This window comes from Ursus maritimus, unplaced genomic scaffold (assembly GCF_017311325.1).
Source record: "Ursus maritimus isolate PB19 unplaced genomic scaffold, ASM1731132v1 scaffold_12, whole genome shotgun sequence".
In the NCBI taxonomy this organism is placed as follows: Eukaryota; Metazoa; Chordata; class Mammalia; order Carnivora; family Ursidae; genus Ursus; species Ursus maritimus.
The window spans coordinates 4,037,506-4,062,842 of record NW_024423564.1 but is presented as its reverse complement, the minus strand read 5'-3'; the positions used below and the strand labels follow the sequence as shown (position 1 = coordinate 4,062,842).

Genomic DNA, 25,337 nt, shown 5'->3' with positions numbered 1-25,337 from the left:
TGGGGAAAACATAAGCTCAGAAAAGTTAAGTGACTTGACCACGGCCACATAGCTGGTGAGCGAGGGCGCCAAGGTTCTGCTGTACACGCAGGCACACTCCCCGTGGTGAGGGCTAAGAGAGGACACACCGTCTGCTGAGGACAGCTGGAAAGTGCACTGCCAAAGTTCCCCACCAGGCGAGGAAACCTGTCACAGCTCAGAGTCTACAGGGCAGAAACAGCAAAAGGGCAAAAAAGACTCTTTGAAGTCCCTTGCATTTACTCAATTAATTCTCACAACAACCTTAATTAGTAGGTATAATCATCTCCATTTTACATGAGAGGAAAAACAGGCTCAGAAAACTGCGTCGGGGGTCACAAAGAAGCACATAGTGGCTTCCGAACTGGAACCCGGAAGAAGCCTGCCTGTCTTCCTTTACTCCATGCTTCCCCCTGGTGGTGAATAGGGAAGAGTGCACAGAAGCCACCTTGTGCCAGGCAAAGGGGAGTTCAGAATCCATTCAATAAATCTTTTCTGAAGCCCACTTTATACCAAGTCTTGTACTTGGCTCTACGAACACAGTAATCAACAAGATAGACAGCACGCCACTGAGAGACAAGCAGAAACATGAGAGGCGTCTAGAGCAGGGATCAGATGGGCAAAGGAAGTGTGTCAGGAGTCAGGGAATGGAACAATGTGTACCAAAGTCCAGAGCCCAGAGGAGCGGCACTTCCTTTTCCTAAAACAGTTCAATCTGGCCAGGGTGTGAGGGATGAAGTTGGAGAAGTAAGGAGGGGCCAGGTCTAAAAGGGAAACAAAAGGCAAGAAAGGATATGACTCATTAGGAAGCCACTAAGTAACCCAGGAAGTTGATCATGGGCCCCAGGATAGTAGTGCCATTCAACAAATGTTCTAGTGCTAGCATGTGCTCGGCACTATTGATGCTGCGGGCATATCTTCACAAGGAGAAGCTCTTATGGAGCTTGCGCTCTAGTCAGAAAAATAAATACATAGATGTGTAATATCAAGCACTGATAAATACCATCAGAGAACAAAAAAACAGGACAAGGTGTATTGGTTGATTAGGACTGCCATAACAAAACACAACAGATCAGTATTCTGTGGCTTAAACCACAGAAATGTATTTCCTCACAGTTCTGGAGGCTAGAAGTCTGAGATCATGGTGTCGACAGGGTTGATTTCTTCTGAGGCCTCTCTCCTTTGCTTATGGAGGGCCGCCTTCTCCCTGTGTCCTCACATGGTCTACCCTCTGTGTCAGTGTCCTAATTTCTCCTCTAATGATGATTCGCGTAAGTCATTGGATTGGGGCCCACGCATATGACTTCTTTTTACCTTAATTACCTCTTTAAAAACCCTATCTCCACACATAGTCACATTGAGGTACTGGGAGTTAGGACTTCAACATATGAATTTTGAGGGGACATAATTCAGCCTACAGCACAAGGTGATAGAGTATAACCAAGGCTGGAGGTAGAGGGAAGACAAAGGTCTGAAATTTTTATGTAGGATAATATGGGAGGGCCTCTCTGAGATGGCACTGAGATATGCACTCTGAGATATGAATGAAGAGTGGAAGCTAACCATGCAAATATTAGGAGAACATTCCAAGGACAGGGAATAGCTTGTGCAAAGGTCCTGAGCTGAGGTAAGGACATGACACAGGGCTATGTGGCATACAAGAACAGCAAGATGGCTACTGCTGCTGGAGGACAGTGAGAAGAGATAGGAGAGGATGTCGTAAGCCCTTGATGACTGGCTTTTTCTTTGAGATGGGAAGCTGGGGGTGAATTCTGAGCAGAAGAGTGACATGATCTGACTGTATTTTCAAAGCACCTATGCTAAGAAGAGTGGGGGGAAAAAGAAAAGGGCAATAACAGGGAGACTTTGAACAGGAGAGAGATGATGCTGACACTAAATAACAATGGAAGTCTTGAGAGAAGGTCAGTTCTGGATATAGTTTGAAGAGAGACATAATAGGATTTACTGACGCATCAGATGCAGGACATGAGAAACAGGGAGGAGGCACGGGTAATTCCCAAGTTCTTAGCCCAAGTAACTGCATGAAGGGCAGTCCCATTTACCTAGATGGGGTAGCCTGTGGAGAAAGTAGGTTTGGAGAGGCAAGAAAATTAAGAGTTTATCATGGACAATGGGAAGTTTAATATAAATTAAATTATTCTAAACATCCATTTAGAGCTACTGAGTAGACAGTTGAAATGAAGCTAGAATTCAAGAGAAAAGTCCAGATTGAAGGTAAAAATTTAGGAGCCATTGTGTAAAAATATTTTAAACTATGGAACTACTTGAAGGAAAGAATATCCAATGGAAAAAAGACAGTCTCGTCAACAAATGGTGTTGGGAAAACTGGACAGCAACATGCAGCAAAATAAAACTGGACCATTCTTACAACAAACACAAAAATTTATTCAAAATGGATGAAAGATCTAAATGTGAGACAGGAAACCATCAAAATTCTAGAGGAGAATACAGGCAGTAACCTCTTTGACCTCGGCTGTGGCAACTCTTACTAGACGCGTCTCCGGAGGCAAGGGAAACAAAAGCAAAAACGAACTGTTGGAATTTCATCAAGATAAAAAGCTTCTACACAAATAAAATAAATAAATAAATAGCTTCTACACAGTGAAGGAAACAACAAAACTAAAAGGCAGTCTACAGAATGGAAGAAGATACTTGCAAGTGACATATCTGATAAAGGATTAGTTTTTAAAATCTATAAAGAACTTTTCAAACTCAACACCCAAAAAACAAATAATCCAGTTACGAAATGGGCAGAAGACATGAACAGACACACCTTTCCAAAGAAGACATCCAGACAGCTAATAGACACATGAAAAGATGCTCAAAATCACCCATCATCAGGGAAGTAACAAATCAAAATCATGAGATACCACCTCAAACCCGTCAGAATGGCTAAAATTAACAACACAGGAAACAACAGGTGTTGGCAAGAATGCAGAGAAAGGGGAACCCTCTTGCACTGTTGGTGGGAATGCAAACTGGTGCAGCCACTCTGGAGAACAGCAGGGAGGTTCCTCAAAAAGTTAAAAAAAGAACTACCCTACGATCCAGCAATTGCACTACTAGGAATTTACCCAAAGGATACAAAAATACAGATTTGAAGGGGTACTCGCACCCCAATCTTTATAGCTGCATTATGAATAATAGCCAAACCATGGAGATAGCCCAAATGTCCATCGACTAATGAATGGATAAAGAAGATGTGGTGTATATATATACAATAGAATATTACTCCGCTATCAAAAAAAAAAAAAAGAAATCTTGCCATTTGCAATGACGTGGATGGAGCTAGAATGTATTATGCTCAGTGAAATAAGTCATTCAGAGAAAGACAAATACCATGTGATCTCACTCATGTGTGGAATTCAAGAAAGAAAGCAGATGAACATATGAGAAGGGAGAAAAGAAAAAAAGGAGAGAGAAAAACAAACTATAAGAGACTCTTAATAGAGAACCGAGGGTTGATGGAGGGAGGTGGGTGGGGGCTGGGCTAGATGGGTGATGGGCATTAAGGAGGGCACTTGTGATGAGCACTGGGTGTTGTATGTAAGTGATGAATTCTACTCTAGAAACCAATATTATACTGTACATTCAATAACTAAAATTTAAATAAAAATAAATTAAAAATAAAAAACATAACACATGAACAAATAAAAAGCAGAATCAGACCCATAAAAATAAAATAAACTATGGAACTGCTTGAGATCATATGAGAAATGGTAGAGAAAAGATCTAAGGACTAAGCCCTGAGATACTCCAACATTCGGAGATTAGGAAAAGGTAGATTCAGCAAAAATTAAGAAGTTGAGAATCTGGAGGAAAACCAAGAGCGTATTTGTCATGGAAGCCAAATGAAGAAAATATTCCGTGACTGCTGATGAGAAGCTGAGTAAGACTGGAAATTGGCTATTGGATTTAGCACTCAGAGGTCGCTGATGATGTTGACAAAAGCTGTTTCCGTGGAGTGGTGGGGTGAATACTTAATCACAGTTGGTTCAAGACAGAAAGGAAACAGAAGAATCAGAGATGGCAAGTATAAAGGACTCTTTTGATAAGTTTTGCTGTGAAGGGGAAAGAAAGTAGCATAGCAGTTCAAAGATGTGGGAAAAAATTTTAAGATAGGAGATTTTACAGCATATTTGTATGCTAATGGGAATAATTAGGGTAGGAAGATGAAAGCAACAATGCAGAAAAAAGAGAATTGTAGGAATCAGTGCAAAGCTGGAGGTTGATCTTAGATAGGAGTGGGGATGGTTCATTCTTAGTAACAGGAAGGAAGGTCTTATGGGTTAAGAGATTTGGTGGTGGTTGCGGTGAAGGTGACATGGAATTCTCTTCTGGTTGCTTTTACTTTCTTAGTGAAATAAGAAATATAGTGATCAGAGTGAGGATGGGGAGGGGACAACAGCGGTCAAAGATGGAAAGATGTGGATAGACTGAAACAGTAAACAGGAGAGACTTCTAGAACTTAACTGATTAGATGCAGGAAAACGTGAGAGGAAAAGATAAGGATGGGTAACTGGTTTAGCAACTGAGTAGATGATGGAGGTGTCTTTCATTCAGATACAGAAGGCTGAGGAAAGAGCAGGTCTGAGAGGAGAGAGGGGTTTGATTCTGATGTGGAAAATTCTGTGCCTCTGGGACATCCAAGTGGTCATGAGTGTCTGAAGCTCAGATGAAAAAAACTTCAGCTAGAGAAGTAGGTCTGGGAATCGTCAGCATAAAGATGGTTGGACGTGGAAAGGTTTTTTTGACTGCTATTTTCCCTAAGAGATTGGTGGTTTGAGATCAGAGCAAGTTTGAAAGAGCTTCTGGGGAAGAATGACAAAATTGACAAGGATAAGGAAATAGGGGGATCATCAGGTACCTTTGGGGGCCCAGTTAAAGGTGGAGTTCTTATGCTGAGAGTTGTTCCAGCCCGCCACTGCAGAGCCCTCATCCTTGCTCCAGGAGCTCCAGCCACCAGAAGCTGAGAGTCTGTCCTGTATCTTCCAGCTGGGGCTCCACAGCAGGGCTCCATTTCACCCACCAGCAACGTACCCTGACCTCCAAGCTTACCTTTTACCTACACACAACACCCTTTCCTCCTTGCTTACCTGGTTAACTCTCACTCACCTTTCCTACTCAGATGAGGACGGAACCTCTCTAAAAGCCTTTCTAAATTGCTCCATCCCGGCCCCTGCCAGCTGGGGCTGGGGGGTTTCTTGTCTGTCCCCAAATAGCCCTGATACACCTTATCACAGAATGAAACATGCTGCATTGCCATCATTGACTTATCTGCCTCGCCCACTGGGCTAAACCAACTTCAGGGCAGAACCTTTTCACTTTTATAATTCCCACTACGTAGTAGGTGCTCAATATGTGTTTGTGAAATGAAGACAGGGAAAAAGAACTCAGGTCCCAGACCAACACTATTCAGTAGGGTCATGATGTCCCCAGCCTGCATCATGGAAGAGGCTTCTGGACATGGTAATCAAGCAACAAAATAGGAAATGCCCCTTTGGTCTCAACACCTCTCCTCGTTTCAAAAAGAGACCTCAGAATAACTACTGGAAGGAAATAAAACCCTTGTTAAAATACATTAACCTTTGTTCCTGCCTTCCCAAACATGACAGCCAGAGGCAGGGTGTAAAGGCATTTATTGAAAAACCAACACATCCTGTTTGTACAAATCAGTCACTCCCCATTTCCAAGTTCCATCACCTGTACTTGAGAGCAGAGTGTGTGGTATTTTTCTGGGCTCAAGGTATAAACTGAAATGGTGTTTAAGAACTTGTCCAGTGGACAGAGCCGGTCAGGGCAACCTTTTGGCACCTGCTCCTGTGGAAGAGACAGAATTCAGCAAGGCCACTGAGGACACTGGCCTGCTATCTTCACCTGTGCCCAGAGGTCTGAGAGGCTTCGACCCGACGGTGTGCGCGCGCACACCTAACAGCCAGGAAGGCCCCGCCAGCCGGTCAGCTTCCAGAGTAGGAGCACCGTGCCCTGCTTGTGACAGTCACTCAAGAACTGCTTGTTGAACTGACTGGGGAGACCCAGTCACATCATACCCCTAGGCTGGGAGGGCGACAGGTCTAATCGCTGGGAGACGCTCTAGCGTCTGCCCTGGACAGCAACCTGCAGAAGCAGCCGAGGCCCCACCAGCACTGACGACTCACACCGCCTCCCAAAGGCACCACCATTAATTTTCAAAACAGGCCTCCCAGTCAGGATCTTACATCCTGACAGAGACACTCAGGGGAAGAGGAGGGTGGTCCTGTTTCTAGGAGTCCGCAGCAGGACGTGCGGTAAGGCCCAAGTCCCAGCCTGCCACCATATTTCCTGTTCTGCCTTATCTCTGGGTCATGGCTGTGAGCCATACCATCGGATCCAGAGAGCTGACTGTACCAAGGAGACTCCACTGAGCCTGAGGAGGGAGACTTGGTGCTAAACCAGGTGGGTGGGGTTCGAGGGAGGGTGCCTAGCTACCACCCAATTGCACCTCACAGGTCTTACCTCCCCGCGGTAATAGAGCTGCACAAACCACTCCTTAGATTCCCGGTGCTGGTAGAGTTCCATGGTCAGATCAACAGCAAATGGGGGCCATTTGTGGTCAAAAATCCCCAGGGTGATCAGGAGAGGTATGAGGGTCACATCATGAGCTGCGTAGAGGTACAGCTTTCTGCAAGGAGAAAAGAGTCCACAGTCCTTCACCTCAGGACTCTGGAGGCCAGGACACTGTCTGCCTCCTTTGAGTAAGAAACAACACTTGCCTCAGAAACCAGGTGACATCCAGAAGTCAGTCAGCCTGGTATAAAACTCCTCTGAAGGAGATGGTAGGGGGAAACCTCATTCCTACCCCCACATTTTCATGAGAAGGGATCACCACTGGCGTAGCTCTCCTGGTCCCTTCCTGTCCACCTGCTTGCCCACCCACCCACTCGCTCCTCCCTGGGTGACCTTTAAAGTAGAAACCGAGCATGTATGGCCTGGCCCTAGCTCCCGTCTCTCCTTGGGATGTGCCTGCCTGTGGCAGATGCTCTTCTTACGCTCAGCCGTGCGGTGAGTTTAGTAGAGCACGTGCTCCTCCTTGTTGCGAGGCTTGCAGTTTGGGGGAATTAAGTTCATTTCAAAGGACTATTAAGAAGCCCGTTTGGCCTTCAACATATGCTCCCAATGGCTTTCATCAGTAAGAAAGGTGCCATATTAATCTATATGTGCCTGCCCCTGTATCTATCTCCGAGGAAAGATCGAGGACTTGATGTGTTCACTCCTCCACTAGAAGAACAGCACTAGGGGCGCCTGGGTGGCTCAGTCGTTAAGCGTCTGCCTTCGGCTCAGGGCGTGATCCCGGAGTCCTGGGATCGAGCTCCACGTCAGGCTCCTCCGCTGGGAGCCTGCTTCTTCCTCTCCCACTCCCCCTGCTTGTGTTCCCTCTCTCGCTGGCTGTCCCTATCTCTGTCGAATAAATAAATAAAATCTTTAAAAAAAAAAAAAAGAGCAGCACTAGTATTCTATGATGTAAGGTCGAGGGGGGCAAGGTGACCAGGACCAGTTAGAGATGTGCTGTCACTGCAGGTGCCGAGGAGACGGAAGGGCGCTGGCACAATCTCTGTTATAAATCTGGCCCAAAGCTCCTGAATATCCCTATTTCCCCTCCCCGGCCCCTCCCGTTCCCACACGCGTGCACTTCTAGCTATGGTACAATCTCTCTCAAGAAGGCAGCCTACAGCCGTGCTTCTCCGATAGTGGGGTGCACACAGACCCCCTGAGGAGCTTGTGAAAATGCAGATTCTGACCCAGTGAGTCGGTCAGAACTAACAAGCTCGCAGGCAGTGCGAAGCTGTCCACCCGCAGAGCACGCTCTGCCCGGCAAGTGCCCGGGACACATCACGCTCCAAACCCGTGCCCCGCACTGGGGCTCCGGGCACTACGAAAGGGGCGACGGACGTGCAGGACCTCCTTCCAAAGTTTAAAAATGCCAGGTGGATAGCACACCCTTCTGTACACTCAGTGAGGGTGTTCGAACTAAACAACCTATTAAGCCGTTATATTGGTGTGACATCATAATTAGCTACTCTTTCATACATGTTCAGTTAGTAAAATAAATAAATTAATTAATTAAATTAATTAATTAATTTAGCGTTCTTTCTTGCTAACATAAAAATTTCAAATCATGGTAGGACAGGTGCAGCAGGAAGAAAGGTAACGATGTTGTGAACATCTTTGGGACCCATAACTCCATTCGGTCACTGTCGGCCTGGTTGTTGCCCCTCTAAAACCTGGGTTCCCTCCCCGCAGCCAGAGCCCCCCTGTCCTCAGCCGCGCAAAGCAGAGCTGCTGCGGCAGGTACCTGGTCTTGCCGGGTGGAGTGCCAGGGATATGAAGCAACGGGCCCACGGCCATCTGAAGGTTTTCCCTACGGCAAGGAAACAACACTGAGGCAGCCAGCGGGCACTGGCACACGGGAAGGGCAGGCTGGGTCTGCCCGCTGACCTCATGAGCCCAGTCAGAGCTGAGAAGACAAGGAATGCGTGAGGGACAGCGACAGGCAGGAAGGGGAGAAACGGCACCGCCTGCGGTTTGAGGGCCCTCTGTGCACAAAGACTCCTACTACAAAAGCACCACGGTACGTCCTGGTAAGAACACACCTGCGATGGGACTGGTAACTGGGATACGTCATGAAGAACTAGGCCTCCAGGAATAGAAGAACAAAGCTGGGAAGGACAGGGTCTAGTGATCAGGAATTCCAGAAGGCCCTTAGAAAAGTAATCAGGAGGAACAGCATCCTGAGCTCTGCTTCCCAGGTGCCAGCCCCTCTTCTTTGGACTGTGAGGACGTGTCCTATCTATTTGGAGTAACGCACAGTTCAGCGGCAGCGCTCGCAGGGCAGGCGCTGTGGCTCCACCACTTTCACCCTCGGGTTTGCCGCCTCGGGATCACAAGGTGGTTACTGCAACTGCGCGCCTGCCATCTCACGGTGCCAAACAAAGCAGGGAGCTGTGCCAGTGAGCGGCCAAAAGACTTGGTGTGGGTGCCTCTCACCTTTGATCAAAGAGGGGGAAAACACCTCTTCCAGAATTCCCAGAGCCCAATCATGGACAAAAGGGAGCAGGGTATTCAGGATGGGCTTAGACCAATCTTTCTTTCATGGCAACTGGGTAAATAAATGACCACCTTTCTTTTTTTTTTTTTTTTTTTTTTTAAGATTTTATTTTTTTATTTGACAGAGATAGAGACAGCCAGCGAGAGAGGGAACACAAGCAGGGGAAGTGGGAGAGGAAGAAGCAGGCTCATAGCGGAGGAGCCTGATGTGGGGCTCGATCCCACAACGCCGGGATCACACCCTGAGCCGAAGGCAGACGCTTAACCGCTGTGCCACCCAGGCGTCCCTACCTTTCTAAGTCAAGGCATCAACATGCAATGGATGAGGAGCAGGCAACCAATACTGTATGCAACATACACTTTCCAGAAGAATGTACGCAGGCCAAGTCAAGCTGGGTGGCACTGCGAGTCCATCTAATTTGTCCTTGAAGACACATCAGTTTTATGAAACCAGAGCTAACCGAAATGGGAGGAAGAATCAGATCTTGTTTAAAATGCTTAAACTATAGCCATTGTCCAAATCCGACCCACTTGCCTGTTTTGTAAATACAGTGTTATTGGAATCTAGCTGCGCCCACTTGTTTGCATATCATCTATGGCTGTGTTCACGCTACACTGGCAGAGAAGAGCAGCTGCAACAGATAATGCATGGGCTACAAAGCCTGAAATATTTACTAAGTGTGTGTGTGTGAGGGGGGAGGACAGTGAGTGACAATTTAGGTCTACTGGGGCCACTTCAGGAACAGAGAGGGAAGGCGGCAAAGCATAGTGAGCAGTAGCAAGCTGGGCGGTGTGGCTGGAATCTTCTGGATGCACTGACTCTGAGTGGGAGAAGAGCAGCCAGAGATTCTTACTCTTATGCAACAGGCCCTGCAAATTCTTAAAACATTAGCTGCTTTTTCCTCCCCAGGACTGATCCTCTATTTCCCGTCTCCTCCTCTACCAAGTTACCTATCCTGAGTGTAAGCCAAATGTTCTTAACCAATCAAAGAAAGGTGTTTTTTGTTCTAGTTGTTGTTGTTGTTGTTTTAATTTGGTAAGAGAGAAACTCTCCGTTCTGGTAGGCAAGAAACAGACCTTCTAAAAACAAAGCCCTAAGTCCCAGCAACGTAAAAAACACAGCACTGACAGAAGATCTGGTCCAAGTCCTGGCTCTGCCACTTGCTAGCCATGCCGAGGTGAGACAGCCCACATCACTCGGGTCCAGTTTCTTCAGCTCTAAAGCCAGGACTTGGACGAGGTCAAGGATAATGACACCTCCCTCATGGTGAGCACAGGGAAATGACTTGTAAGTTGTAAACTGAAGAACAATGTGAGCAATCATTTTTCGGTCATCAGCTCTCCCCACCCAAATCCTTTGAAACTTAAAGTGAAAGGGGGAAAAGTTAGTGATTAAGAGAAACTCAGCTGAGTGGTAGCTCCTGGTTCTGTTTAACAGCTAACAGAAGCCCCAGGTCACCAGACCCAGCTCCAGAAGTGTAAGGACAGAGGGCTGAATCCATTCACTAGGCCCGCAGAACCTGGTGATTTCTACCTCAGCACATATTAAGACCCAGCTGGCAGGTGTAAGCTGGCCGGGTGAACCTCTTCCCCACACACTGAGAGGGCTGGCCAAGCGTGACTTGATGCCAGCAGCTGGAGAAGCTCCTCACCTGTCTTCCCCGTGCATGACGTACAAGGCTGTGTCCACAGCTCTCTGCTCAATTATCCGTGCAAATGTCTTCAGCGTGGGGCAGCTCGGGAGGCTGTGCACCTGAAAGGACCACGGGGACAGTTTTACAAAGAAATGCTTCTTGTTCACGGAGCCTGGCAGCTCATCAGCTGCCACAGAGCCTTCAGGGGCCTGTCTTCTCCCAGGGAGGGCCTGAACAGCTCAAAAAGCTACGTCCCCAAGGCCCTTCTGAAGCAATTCCTAGAGATCTGAAGGCCCAGGGGAGAAGAAAAAAAAAAAAAAAAGCTGTTTTCCCTCCCTTTCTGATGGCTCCCCACCCACTTCAAAATGAAAAACATTTGTATTTTTTAAAACCATAAAAAATAAGTAAATAAAATACAGAGTAAGGAATTCATAAATTTCTACATGACTTTCATTTTCCCCAAAATGGATTTCTAAAAAGTATGCCGTGTAAATACTTTATATGAACCCTCATCTCGTAACCTTACATCTATTTGACCCGTAAGCACAGGGCATTTCTGCCTTCAGAGCACACTGTCATCCTGACAAGAGAGGGAAGGAGGATCCAAGCTATGCTGCACCTTTGCAAGTCTGGCTTTTGAATCTAGAGAAGGCTTTCCCATTGTGTGGTCTTCAGTATTTATTAGATAAAAAGATTCTATGGCTAAATAAGTTTGGGGGAAATAGATTTAAAGATTGACCAACTTTCTTTACTTAGATTCTTTAATATGCTGCTGTGCATACAGACTCTCCAAAAGTGATATAACAGGGATTCTGAAACTTTTATTAGACAACAATCCCCCCCACCCATCCCCCACCCCGCCCCTGCCTGCCCACAGTATACACACATCGCAGGTATTCTGGAGAATATGCCTCAAGAAATTCTGATCTAGAGTTAAATATCCATGCGCCTAACCAAGTAAGGAGTCCTCCCTGATTGTGGCCTATCCCTCAGTTCCCACAGCCATTCCCCCTCTAAGTCCTACTACAGCTGCCTCCACCCACTCCCCTCTAACTCAGAAGCCTTCCTACCCCCGGCTCCCCCACCCCCAGGGCTAGAGGAGGACAGTCATCCAACCTGCTCGGCAGCCATATTGTCAAAGAGGCTGAGGAAGTCGACTCCATCGTTACTGGTGATGCCCATCCCTTCCTTCACCTTTTGCAAATCCTCTGAGATTCCTGGCTGCAAGGAGGCAGCCTGCCTCCGGCCTCTGCCAAAAAATAAAAAGTAATCCCATATATTGTATAGTAACATACAGTTTAAAAAGTGCGTCTCATTCATCTTTTGGGATCTCATTCGTTCCTCAATAACAAGACACTGGGGTTAGCTGGTATTAGTCCCATCTTACACATGAGTCAACTGGGGCTCTAGGAGTTCAAATGACATGAAAGTAAGTTAGCAGGTACCAGGGCTAGAATAAAAGCCTCAACTTCCAGATTCCACTCTAGCATTTTCTTCTGTTATACCAAAAACATTACAACCATGGCCTAAGTCTGCTTGAAAACAATTCTCTCTCTTCTGTGGCACACACACTATATAGTCTTTGTGCAGCCCGGAAATACCTGAACACTGAAAAGCACCATCAGCCCAAACCAATCTATTCTACAGGGCAGCAAATTAGTAAGAGAAGGAAAATCTTTGTCTTCTGCTTGACCATCTGGATTTGTAGTTCGACCACTGGTTTAGCTTACTCATCTTTAACTTAACCTGTCGGTGTTTTCTTCTGCCCCTCTGAGAGCCCGCGATGGTCGAGGACAATGGTTTGTAAAGGCAAACCCCACTCAGGCTGTACATACCATCTCTCCAGCCCGGCATGTGGCTACTCCCGAGCTTCCTGTACCTTTACTATGAGCCTGCCACTGTGAACAAGAGTTTCTTCATTTCCTGGACAGCAATATCAGGCCTTAGTGTAAAGCAATCCTTCCCACCCCTTATCCACCAACATGGCAAGCCTAGGCAGGCCCTGGGCTCAGGCAGAGTAGGCCAGCAAAAGTAAAAGGCTGTCTGTCCCCCACTGGTGAGCAAGAACCCAGGGCAGTTACCTGGTTCTTTCCCGCAGGCTCCAGCAGTTTTGGTAGTTGGGGTACAAGACTTCTGAGCTTGCTTCATCAGCGTGGATGATGATGGGTCCTGGAAGGAAGGTGGGAGCACAGGCAGGAAGAGGCTTCAGCTTTCTCTTCCCAGCATCCCACCCCCTTCTCTTGTCTGCTTCAGGAGACAGATCATCAAGGTTACTCCTTAAGGACAGTACTTGCCTTCACCGTGCCCTGGCCTTACCAATAGAAGCTCTCCTATGGTCTGAGAAAGGGAGAAAGCGAGTAGCAGCCTACTGTGTCTGTTCTACTGAGCCATATATAGACTAGAGCAGGCACAGACCTGGATCAGACTGGCCCTCTCCTGACCCATTCCAAAAGATTCCTGCCTTAAGGCACTACCAGCATTTGGGCATTCTAACAAAGAATGGGCTATCCCTGACTCCTATCAGAACTAGGTGACTTTCTCACTTTTCAAAGTCCAATCCTACAGACCAATATGGTGACTCAGCACATGACAGTCTAAGAAAGGTGACCACAAGGCCACAAGTTCTGTCAGCCTCACAGCCTTGCCCAAAAAGAAAGCCAGATTTTCAGATGAACTGCGAAAAGCCACAAGTGGCTACAAACGATGTTTCTTATACAGTTGACCCTTGAACAACCAGGGGGTTAGGATCACTGATCCCCCCCACAGTTGAAAATCCTCGTATAACTTTTGATTCCCCAAAAACTTAACTACTAATAGCCTACTATGGACTGAAAGCCTTACTGATAAAATAGTTGACTAACCCATGTTTTGTATATGTATTATATACTGTGTTCTTACAATCGAGTGAGCTAGAGAAAAGAAAATGTGATTAAGAAAATCATAAGGAAACTGGGCTTTACAGTTCTGTACTGTACTTACAAAAAAAAATCGCATGTAAGTGGACCCATGCAGTTCAAACCCATGTTGTTCAAAGGTCAACTGTATACCTCATAGTAACTCGCTACTGCTCAGAGCTTACAGGTACCTTTATCCCCTCCCATCAAGGTGCTCTAACACCTTCCCATGCTTTGCTCTGTGCCAGACATGGCAAGGGCCTGTGGTAGCTTCCCTTTCTATACAACTCAAGCCTGAACTCTGATGGCAAAAGAAAGAGCTTCTATCGGCAGCTCTCTGGAATTCACTGAGGTCAGTATGTGGGGTGATTAGGTGAATCTAAGTCCCAAAGAGCTATTGCTCTCAAACAAATTGTTCACAGTCAAAACTCCAGCAGCATATGGTAACTTTACCCTAATATCAAAATTCACAGACACACTTTGTTGATCATGATCAGAGGCCCTCTCCAAATGCATGTGTCCGCTAAGCAACAGAGCATAAAGGTGAAGAGTATGGATTCTGGAACTAGACTGCCAGAGTTTGAATCCCTGTTCTACCATTTACCAGCTTTGTGTCCCTGGGAAAGTCATTTAGCCTCTCTGTGCCTTAATTCTCTTACCTACAAATTAGGGATAATATTACTTACATCATAGGGTTATTAAAAAGAATTAAACAAGTCATGGGGCTCCTGGGTGGCTCAGTCGTTAAGCGTCTGCCTTTGGCTCAGGGCATGATCCCAGGGTCCTGGGATCGAGCCCCATGTCAGGCTCCTCCACTGGGAGCCTGCTTCTTCCTCTCCCACTCTCCCTGCTTGTGTTCCCTCTCGCTGGCTGTCTCTCTCTGTCAAATAAATAAATAAAATCTTTAAAAAAAAAAAAAAGAATTAAACAAGTCAGTATATACAAAGCTATTACAAAAAGGTTTGGTACATGGTCAAATTAGAGTCCCAGGATGTTTGGGTCCAGTGGCTAGTGAAGATACCATTTCCCTCCCTGTGGGGAATGTGGGGCAGTCTCAGTCTGGCACCTGCCCGTAGGTCAGGCTGCTTCCAAGAAACAGCTTTCCTACTCCAATCATACTTTTGGTGTTCCTGAGGAGAGGACATTTGCCTTTTAGAAGCTGGGCAAGTGAAGAGCTTTCAGAAGGCCAGGCACTGTGGATTTTTCCAGAGCTCAGGGGCTCCGAGCAAAGAAGGGGCACCCCACTCTGTTTGCTTTATGTCACTTAGACATGTTGTTTTGTGTTCAGCAGCCAACTTTAGCCAGAATTAGCAGCTGTACCCAACGCAGAGTGGGGTAAGGCCAGCCTCCTCTGGCCTGGAGGTTTCTATTATTTCACATAGCTTATTCTTCTAAAGGCTGACTGAAATTTTACATCTATTTGAGATACTGATAAAGAAGCGAAGCAAGAGGGGCGCCTGGGTGGCACAGCGGTTAAGCGTCTGCCTTCGGCTCAGGGCGTGATCCCAGCGTTATGGGATTGAGCCCCACGTCAGGCTCCTCTGCTGTGAGCCTGTTTCTTCCTCTCCCACTCCCCCTGCTTGTGTTCCCTCTCTCGCTGGCTGTCTCTATCTCTGTCGAATAAATAAATAAAATCTTAAAAAAAAAAAAAAAGAAGCGAAGCAAGAACCTTTGCCTCATGGCACCATTTTAGTATTTTAATATTGGTGCGGTCATGTTGATATGAAACTCAGACTGGCAATTAAATGTAAATTTGAATCAAGTACAAATGACAAAATACAGTTCCATTTGATAGTCAAAGGGCCTCAATACATGAGATCCATGAGGGAAAATAATAAATGTGGTCCTTAGTGGGGAAAGGTTGGGTACCATTAGCTGCAATCACTCACTGGTTGAAAATGTCAAAACCCAAACTCACTAGACTTTCTCAGTGAGGAAAGGCTGAAGAGAATACTGTTAATACCATCAGGGTCATGCTGTGGATTATCACCAAGACCGGAGCAATAGCAGCAGGCTTGGGTCCCAGTTAAGTGTCCCTCCAGCCCTCCTTCTTTTCAGCAGTGTCTTACCTAAGCAAAAAGCCCCAATACTGTTCACAAGACCTGGCTAGGACTGCCTCATGCAGCCTGTGTAGAAGCTTAAGAGGAGAAGTCAGGAGCCAGAGGCACGGCAGAGTGGCCGACGCATTGCTGCAGATATGGATGTCAGGGCGGCAAGGGCAGCAGAAGGCCAGAAAAGGGGGGTTCACTAGAGTAGGTACAGCATGGAAGCCACATGTGCAGGAGAAGAGAAACCAAAGGAACAGGCACCAAGAAAGAGGGAGGGGAGGGCTTTGGAAGTAAGAAGAAAGCTCCTCTGGGATAGGGGCTGACTTCTAGACTCCAAACTCGAACCTTCTTTCTGACATTGGAAAAGTCCAGCCAGCAAACACCGGGTAGACTCCAGATTCCGATATATATTAGTGGAACGGACACTGGAAAAAAAAAAAGGTAGAGACATTCATAAAAGGAACATTCAATTATATATACTACCGTATCCCACAGAGCAGCTGGGAGGCTTTATGATCATGTAAGGGGAGCTACGGGGCTGGGCAGAATCTTTTCTCTCTCTGGGGGATGGCTGCCCCAAGGTACCCAAAGCCAATGAATGTCACCTCCATCGACATTCCCGATTATACAAGGGAAACTGCCCCAAACTATGCTGGGTGAGAATGGGAACCGTCGGGGGGGAGGGGTCAGTACAGGTTTCCTCACGCTTAAGACCTTAAACTGGGTGCAACATCCCTTTTTCAAGTGACTCACAAGACTTCCAGTGAATTGAAGGTTGGCGAAAGAAAGGGGATGTCCTCCACATAGTTCTTCCTCAGCCTCTCTCCTAGGGCAAACATCTGCTGCATGCCCATGTTGGTCAGCTGTCCAGCAAACATGCCCCCCTAATGTGGGGCAGAAAGATAGAACAGAATGAAAATACCTCACAGCCTGCTAAACTCAGCCCAGAGAAAACCAAGGATACTTTACAGTGGGTTTCCCAGAGGAGGGAAGCATTGCTCACCTTCAGTTTGGTTTCATGGTATTGAGAGTCGAAAGGAGAATGTGGTTTCGGGCCACCAGCTAGATTGGTGACAGTGTAATCAAACTGAGTTTGGGGTGGGACCTCTAATAGCTGAAGATTCCACTCTGCCTGTTGTGACCACAAAAAACAACACATTGTTTAGAAGGTTCTTGAAACTTAGAGCAGTAATATCTAGCAGCACCTGGAAGACATAGCTAGAATCACCCACAACTTTCCCATGGGAAGGAAAGAAAGAAACTTTAACTCCAGCTCCAATTAAGAGAAGAAAAGTCTGTAATTTATTATGCCAGGCGTCCTTAGCCCAAGTCCCCTTATTGTTCCACTAGTACTCACTGTTAAGATGTCGCTCTGGCACTAAGCCCAGACTGCAGTCAAGGGGAGAAATGGCCAGAATGCCTGGCCTGCAAACACTTGGTAAATGAATGAATGAATGAATGAATGAATGAGCAAACAAATGAATGAGTATAATATAATCTCAGTGAGCACACACATGTAAGAATTTTTTAGGAATCGACCTGTAGGTTTCTATGCCTCCCCGCCCTTAAGGGCTCTACTTCATGTCCCTTGTAACTACCACCTATTTCCCTTCCTTTCATCCCATCTCTCAAACAAGTAGCTGCCCCCTAAGAAACCTTCACTTCTTCACCACCTTCCTTTTCTCCTTGCAATCCGGCTCCTGCTCCACTGTACTGTAATGGCTTCGAAACATCACAAGTAGCCGCAGGTCTCAGAGCTCTAGTGCCCATGAAACTCTTACTCATTGAGTCAGATGTGATGACTACAATTTTAAAAACAAAAGTCTTTTCTTCTTCCCATATACAAGCTTCTCTTCCCAGCATACTGTCACTCGCAATGATACCACAATTCTCCTAGGCCCCAAAACTCAAACCTCTGACTTTCCCCAACTGCTCTACCAGCCATGCACTAAATTCTGTTCATCACTGGCTAGAAAAAAGTCACTCCCAAAGGTCCTTTTATCTCACTGTCAGAGTGTAATTACAGAGTCTTATTACACAGATTATCTCCCCCCCATGAATCTTGCTAAGCCATTTTCATCATATCAATAGCTTTTTCCTAGAGTTTAAGCGATAAGCACCCGGCCTTCCAGGACTCTTGGCTCAGCTCCTGTCCCCAGCTGTACTGGCACTCTCCTCTGTCCTCCCCTCCCCAGACCAGACCATGCCCATTGCTTCCTCTGCATCTTCTTTTAGCTTGCTTCCCTCGCTTGGAGGGACTCCTGTCCCTACTGCCCATCCAACTTCTCTTCAAGGTCCAATGATAGCTCAAGTCTTACTTTCCATCAGTGACTACTCCAGCTTTTAGTGGGTTTTTCTTCTCATCTGAATTCCTACAGCACTTAAAATCACAAGAATAATATTTAACTCAATTCCCCACTACTTTGTTTTGTTTTAAAACTAACATTTGAACACTTACTATGTCTTGGTCCCTCCCAGAAATATCCCAGGAGAGCACCACTGGGAATCCCAGGTTCCTTTCACACAAAGGAGGCCCTCCATTCTTTCAAAAGGCATTGTCTCACTCCCACCTGCAGCCAGTCCCCCAAACCTGAGCCTCCTCCTCCAGGGGTGCTACAGCAACTAATATCAAAAGATTGAGTCTTCAGAGCACAGATCTTCTTCCTACTATCTTTTAATCATGGCTCCTTCTTTCAAAGTTCTGATCCTATAACTTCCCTGCATAAACCTACTTCAAGGTCTCACAACTACATGATGGCCTCTGCCCCTCCCTCTCTCTCTCTCTTCACTGTTTCTTCCCTGTCCTACACACTGCCATACAACTGTGTCTCCTATAGCACCATCCTCACACTTTCTGGCCTTTCAACCTCATGTTTCTTCTACCTGAAATTTTCTTTTTCCTTTCATCTGGAAAGATTTCTGCTCATTCCACAAGATGGCTTAAATGTTCCCAGAAGCTGTGACCATGGCCCCATGCTCTCACAGCAGCCTCAGTGGCTCTTTTTGGTAGCCTTTACCAAATTGTATTAGAAGAGCTCCTTTACTAGTCCATCCTGCTCAGTAGTTCTGCTCTGGGAACAGAGACGGGGTTGTCGATTTTGAAGGCCTGGCAAAGGGCTTGGCACAGAGTGGGTACAATTAATGGCTACACCAATTTGCCAGACCTTGTGGAAGACAAAAGATGGAGATAATAGGACCCTGCCTTCTCTGGGTTCTCAGGTCTGTAGAGACAGTGCACTATGAATGTAAATGATAGCAGCACTAAAAAAGAAACCATGTGCTACAAAAAACCAGATGAAGGTCACAGTAGTTCAAAAACAAGAAGGACCTTCTCTTCTGGCTGGGAATTCAGGAAAAGTTCCATGACAGGAATGGCCTTTGAAGTGAAGAGGATTTAGACAAGCAAAGACCTGGACTTGAGAGTAAGAGGTAGGTAAGGAGAGGGTGGTATTCAGAATTCCAAGAACAGGCAGAAGTTTGAGCAAAGCAGAGACAGCGAAGAATGCATATAGGAAAGAAGTGGTTTGGTTTGCCTTAACCTGGAAGCAGTTTTCAAACTTTTTAATTAGCAAATACCAAATAGAATTTGACTTTAGATTTCCATATACAAAGGGAAAAACTGGAGTTCCTCCAGTTGAAGCAGGAGTGGGAATACAGAGCCCCAGCCACTCAGCATCCCCCAAGGCTACAGGCTCCAAAGGAATACTTTGAAAACCAGGACAGATCATAATTGGAATGGGAAGACTGATGCAGAAGCCAATTTCAAGATGTCTGCAATAGAGCTGATGAGGGCCTTAGGCCTCATCTTGGGCAGCAGGAATAGAAGGGGTAGATGCAAGACATGTGAGTCAAACCTAGCAAGTGAGTAGATAAAAGTTTTATTTAGGGGCTATGTTGGTAGGTGAACAAGGAAGAATAAAGAAAAAAATTAGTTTGATTTTGAGCCTGGGTGCCTAAGATGACAAGATGTCCTCCATGACTAAAACTAAGACCAACACAGAAGACAGGTGACAAGCTGAGTTCAGTTTTGGCCATTTTAAGTTTGAGGTACCCCCTTTGTGTTCCCAGGGCTTCCAGCATATTCCCATAATTGGATTCTCTTTTCTCTCTCCTTCAGCACATCTCTTTTACAGCCAGCACTGAATTATCCAACCTCGTAAGTCCAGTGTTTAGCCCAGGTCCTGACACCACGTCCACAGAGCCTATTCAGCCTCACTGAGAAATCTCCTGGAGCACCTGGGTGGTTCAGTCAGTTAAGCATCTGATTCTTGATTTTTGCTCAGGTCATGGTCTCAGAATCTGAGCCCCACGGTGGGCTCCTCACCCAGCAGGAAGTCTGCTTGAGATTCTTCCTCCCTCTCTCTCTGCCCCTCCCCCTGCTAGCTCTCTCTCTCTCTTAAATAAATAAGTAAATCACACACACACACAAAAAAAAGAAAGAAATTTCCTCTTGTTAAGGACATCCGCCAACAGAGGATCTTTCGTGTTTCCCAGGAGATGACTCCTGGAAGTCTAGGTCATGTCAAATCTGTAGTACGTTTCCAAAATTTTAACAGATACACCAGTTCCATACATGGTATGCACCCCATATACACACTCTTATTCCTGGTCTTGCCCTTCAGCTTCCAAGTTAGTGGCAAAGATTAACTTTATAATTGTACTTATTTATGCCCCATTTTTAAGAACATAAAGTAGATGATAGCAATACCTAAAATACAGTAAAACAACCAATTCAAAGTAGGCATGAAAGACAAAAGCAAACAAGTATAGGGACAAAAATTGGACACAGAAATAGTTTCTCCAAAATGTCCACTATAAAGATCCATATGCTCAATTGTAGGTGGGCCAAAGATTCGGCGCTGAGCTTTCTGACTTTTATGTAAAGGAGAAACTCGAACAGCTAGACAAGCCTAAAGATAAAAGCAAGACAACTGTTCAGGAGAAGCATACCATTTCTAATGCTAATAGACAAATTCCTCCCAAGGGTCCTCATAAAGAGGACAGAGTAATATAATGAACATCTTTTCAGTAGTCACAGCAATGAGTTCTGTGGGATTGTGTCTCAGTTTCCCCAACACAGAGTGATGGTATCTACCAAAGCACATTTCCGTGAAGACAATACTATACCGGGATTGATACGCTACATTTCAAAGGTAAAAGAAAAAATCTACATAAAAGTAAACAAAACCCTTCCGGGTGTAGAATTTAGAATAAAGCAATGGTTTTAAACCTTGGCTGCACACTGGCATCTCAGAAAAGGTTTTTCTTTTTTAAAAGAAACTGATGCCTGAGCCCCACCCTGAGCTCATCACACCCAGATCTCCTGGGGTGGGGCCTCAACTTTTTTAATGCTATCTAGTCCAGATAATTCTAAAGCTTCACCAGAGAGGCTGTTGCCACATCTGGATGTTCTGGGCCAATTAAATCAGAATCTCCAGAAGGGAGACCCATGCATTAGTATTTTTTTAAGCTCCCCATTTGAATCCAATGTCCTGCCATGAACAAGCTGTTAAGAACAGTGCCTGGGAGGAATGAATGGACTCACTGGCACATCCTTCACGCACTGCTTCCTGAATACCGCTTCTCTTAGCTGAGCTTTGGTAAGTATTAAGTCACAGTGAGACTGATGGTATGCTTCCCAGTTTGCCTACATTATCAAATAAATAGGAACCCAAATTCCTTAGTCAATAGTGGAGCAAAGTTGGACTTTGTTTTATAAAAACTGAGGAACCTGCCTGAGTTGGAGGCCATCTTGCATAGAGGTGAGCTGAGGGAAATCTGAAAGCAGGACCACGTTTTTCTTGTGAATGTGTACTTGGATCTAACCTAATCATCAGAAAAAATAGCCAATCAAGTTCCAGAGCTTTATTTCCCAAGCACCGCTAAAGGAAGACAAGTCAACAGCCATTCAAGCCAAAAGAAAACAACTCAATAAAACATCTAATTTTAGGGGCACCTGGGTGGCTTAATCAGTTAAGCATCTGCCTTTAGCTCAAGTCATGATCCCAGGGTCCCGGGATCAAGTCTTGCATCAGGCTCCCTGTCAGCAGGTAGTCTGCTTCTCTCTCTCCTTCTGACCCTCCCCACTGCTTGTGCTCTCGCTTGCTCTCTCTCTCTCTCTCTCTCTCTCAAATGAATAAATTTTAAAAATCTTTTAAAAAGACATCTAATTTTAAACAATGCTACTTTCTGAAGATTTGTGAGATAACTGAATGAAGTGACTTGTCACTTTTGATCATCTATAAACCAGTCACAAGTCTGGAGACATCTACCAAAGACAATTTCCGTTTTAGAATTGTTGCCAGGCAGTCCCTTCTGACTACAATTAACAGCAGAATCAGGAAGATTAGAAAATCCCAATACCAACCTCTATCACAATGGATCTTGAAAAGAAAACCTGAGAGAAAACATCCAGAAACAAGTTACAGGAAGGTGATGACACCTGCTCAAGGCCTAAATTGAAAGAGGCTTGGTCCCACTCCTGGCTTTTATGCACACAACTTTATACGAGATAATCAAAGATGTCTAATGCATTTGCCTAAAGTCTGAGAATGTGAGCAGGCAGGAGAGGTAATGTGCCTTCCCTAATTGCGAAGCAAGGCCGTGGACTCAGATGCTTCTTATTTTGTGGCTACACAGACAGAAGATGAACGAAGATGGCATTCTACCTGAGCTACAAACTGCCCCTTCCAACATAACGGCAGAAGGTACCCATCACACACTTACTGGCTCAGGAGAAAGTCCTAAAAGAATCTAAATCTTTCTCAGCCCCTTAAGGGAGTATATATAGTGTACATACTAGGTCCAAGCCTAGACATTCAGGACTTTTTTCTCTTGGTACCACTGATAGCTTTGTTTTTTTAACATGAGTCTTCTACACCTATATGCTATTTTCCAGCTTTTCTGTAACAAGAATAAAGGAGAAGGGAGAGTGCCCATGAGATGGGCTATGTACAAAAATCATAAGGAAAATTTAGTGACCCAATACCAGAAGGCAGAGTAAGGGACTGAAAAAGCATCAAAAAGAAAGGAAGGAAGAGGGGTGGGGGAAGGAGGGAGGAAGAGAAAAAAAGAAATTCCAATACCAGAAAGTGGATACTAGATACTCCAATACTAGAAAGTGGTATAGCCATTCAGAAAGGCTAACTAGAAATCTGGTAAGAGAATTAAGTGCCTGCCAAAACTTATTTATTTATGTGGGAAATGCTTTACAAGTTTGAGTTCATGTGTGACCAGCTTTAAAAACTAGATTTTCCATTGTGCAGTGTGAGGACACAACCCTAAGGGCTTCTGGAAAGCAACTATGATCATGAAGAGTATGCCAAATATCAGGTTGGACATCTATTGAACTTGCTCCAACATTAACCTGGAGGACCAGTAATGCAAAAGCACTCCACAGGTAAGTGTAACAGCTAGGGGCCTGAGGATTTCTGGTTGCCCCTTTATCCTCACTGGGAAGCCAGTTCTTCAATGACAGGCCTGCCTGCTATCAAAGGTCAGAGACCTTCACTCCTTCTCCCCAAAAATCAAATCCAGGAAGGTCAATCACTTAAAAAAACTATTTGTGCTTTAGTCATAATTCTCCTGATGAAACCAGGAAGATTTTAAGACATTATAGCCACAAGACTAGCCAATTAAAAATGTTTTCCTACCTCAAATCCCTTCCACAAGAGTTTTGGAAATCCAAAATAGAAAAGGAGAGTCCCAAGATATAGCACTTATTACAAAAAAATAAAGAATAAAAAATAAAAAATAAAATAAAACCAGCAGCCTTCAAGGCATCTCCAATGGTCTCCAGCAAACCCTGGTAGAAAGCTGCTGCAAAAATCTGTTCCCAAAGATGTTGAGCTCTGTTATCCACTGTAATCCCAGTTACGGTGGTTCTCAAGTTCACCCCATTATCTGTTAAAATACAGAATCTCGGGCCTACCTCACATCTGCTGAAGTAAGAGTCCTCATTTTAACAAGATCCCCAGGCGCTTTAATAAGCACCATAAGTAGCGCAGTGCTACCAGCTGTGCTACACCGTAGCCATCAGGGGCGTAAATGGAAGTTCCGGGGTGCCTTACACCCGGAGGGTACGAGGAGGAAAGGGGGCTAGGAGTATCAGCAAAGTCTCTGCTCAAGAGCTGGAGGCGGAACTGGCTACAGTTTTCCCTTGGTCTGGACCCAGCTGTAATCCAGCTAGCTCAGTGACGGTGAAACTCCAAAGATGAGTGCTCAGGGCGCCCGGGCCGGCCCGGGTCGACCACACGGTCCTCACCCCACCAGCCCCTGCCCAAGCCCACCTCTCACCTGCTCCTGCGGGAGCGGCTTGAGAGGGCTCCGAGCCCCATGTCGGAACACGACCTGCACCATTTTCAACTCCAGCAGACTCCGGTCGACGGGATGCGGGCTGTCCGCCCTCCGCGGCTCGGCGCGGGCCGCCCGCCGCTGGTGGACACAGTAAGCCAGCGAGGTCAGGAAGCCCACGGGCGCCCACATGCGCACGCTGAACATACGATGGATCATGGTGGAAGCCCCCGGACGGCCCTCGGGGGTGAGGCTGCAGCAGGAGAATACAAACTTTCTGCCCGCGCCGGGGCTCAGCGGCCGCCAAGTTCCCGGGAGCCCGCGGGCGCGCACATGCAGCGACTGCTGCGACTCCCGGCCCTAAGGGAGACCCCAAGTGGGAGCGTAGGGGGAGAAGCGGAGGTGGGAGCAGCGAAGACTCCCTGGGAGTTTTAACTCGGGTCGGGGTTGGCCGCTCCCGCTGCAGACCTGGCAGGGGGAAGCTCAGCTCCTAATCTTTCACCCTCTAGGGAACCTTAAACTTGGAATCCAAGTTTGGCCTCCAGGTCTCCGAAGGGACCGGAACCAGCCCTGAGTTCTTCGGCAGCCGACTCCACGAACACAGATGACTAGATTCCACTTTCTGCCAGCAAGCTCCCAACACCTCCTCACCCACCCAAAGGGCTCGTCCGAAGTGGACCCGCGCATAGGAGCATGGGAAAACGAGTCCCACAGTGACGCCTGTTTGGAGGCTCTGAGTTCGGAGAACTACGACTCCCACAAGGCTGGGCGCGGCGGACCTCTCAGCTGCAGGTATTTCTTCGCCCGGGACTGTGGACGTCGCTCCTCAGCTCCAGTGGGCGCAAGTCTCCGGGACTGAGTGGCCAATGTAGTAGGAGTGAATCTGCCAGTTTCCCTGGCAGATAGGGTAGGAAAAGTGAAGGCTGGGGTAGAATTGGGTGGCAGAGGGGAGCAATTTAAGTCTAAGGAGTGTAGGTTTCCTTGAAGTCCCGGGAGGTCGCTGAAACTGAGAGCCCAGACACCATCTTACTGAGTGATTACCATTTGCGAAGGGAGGCACTAGGCATTTTATATTTAATCTCCACTTACTATACTCCTAAATTTGAAGGGGCCTAAATTATCGCAAACATGTAGAACTTTAAACTCACTAATGTGTTTATTCACATCCATCGTATTTCTTGTGGAAAAATCCAGGTCTTGCCTATGGGTGTTCCAGTGACTAAACACCTTAATTTACAACCTGTAAATTGGTCTGGTTTCTTTTGCATATAGGGTTACGCCAAGCTTATGTTCCAGATCTTTGCAACAGGACACAGTGGAACCAGCTGTGTCTATCTGAAGGCAAA

The 25,337-nt window shown here is 46.2% G+C and overlaps 1 protein-coding gene across 1 annotated transcript; it reads right to left on the bottom strand.

Moving 5' to 3' along the window:
* Positions 1-5,661: 5,661 nt before the first annotated feature.
* Positions 5,662-24,673, bottom strand: ACP6 (acid phosphatase 6, lysophosphatidic). The gene is made up of 10 exons (XM_008707737.2): positions 23,995-24,673; positions 16,703-16,831; positions 16,453-16,583; positions 16,045-16,124; positions 12,839-12,926; positions 11,874-12,006; positions 10,776-10,876; positions 8,372-8,437; positions 6,535-6,700; positions 5,662-5,859 (listed from the first exon to the last, which is right to left on the bottom strand). The coding sequence occupies exons 1-10, from the start codon at positions 24,208-24,210 to the stop codon at positions 5,716-5,718; spliced, it is 1,254 nt and encodes a 417-aa protein (XP_008705959.2). The 5' UTR covers positions 24,211-24,673; the 3' UTR covers positions 5,662-5,715.
* Between the last annotated feature and the right edge of the window lie 664 nt (positions 24,674-25,337).

Coding starts and splice junctions, on each gene's coding strand:
- ACP6 (XM_008707737.2), bottom strand. CDS start 24,210: ATGATCCATCGTATGTTCAGCGTGCGCATGTGGGCGCCCGTGGGCTTC. Junction 16,832..23,994: donor AGCCGCTCCCGCAGGAGCAG/GTGAGAGGTGGG, acceptor TGGTCACAACAG/GCAGAGTGGAATCTTCAGCT. Junction 10,877..11,873: donor ACAATATGGCTGCCGAGCAG/GTTGGATGACTG, acceptor TGGTCCTTTCAG/GTGCACAGCCTCCCGAGCTG.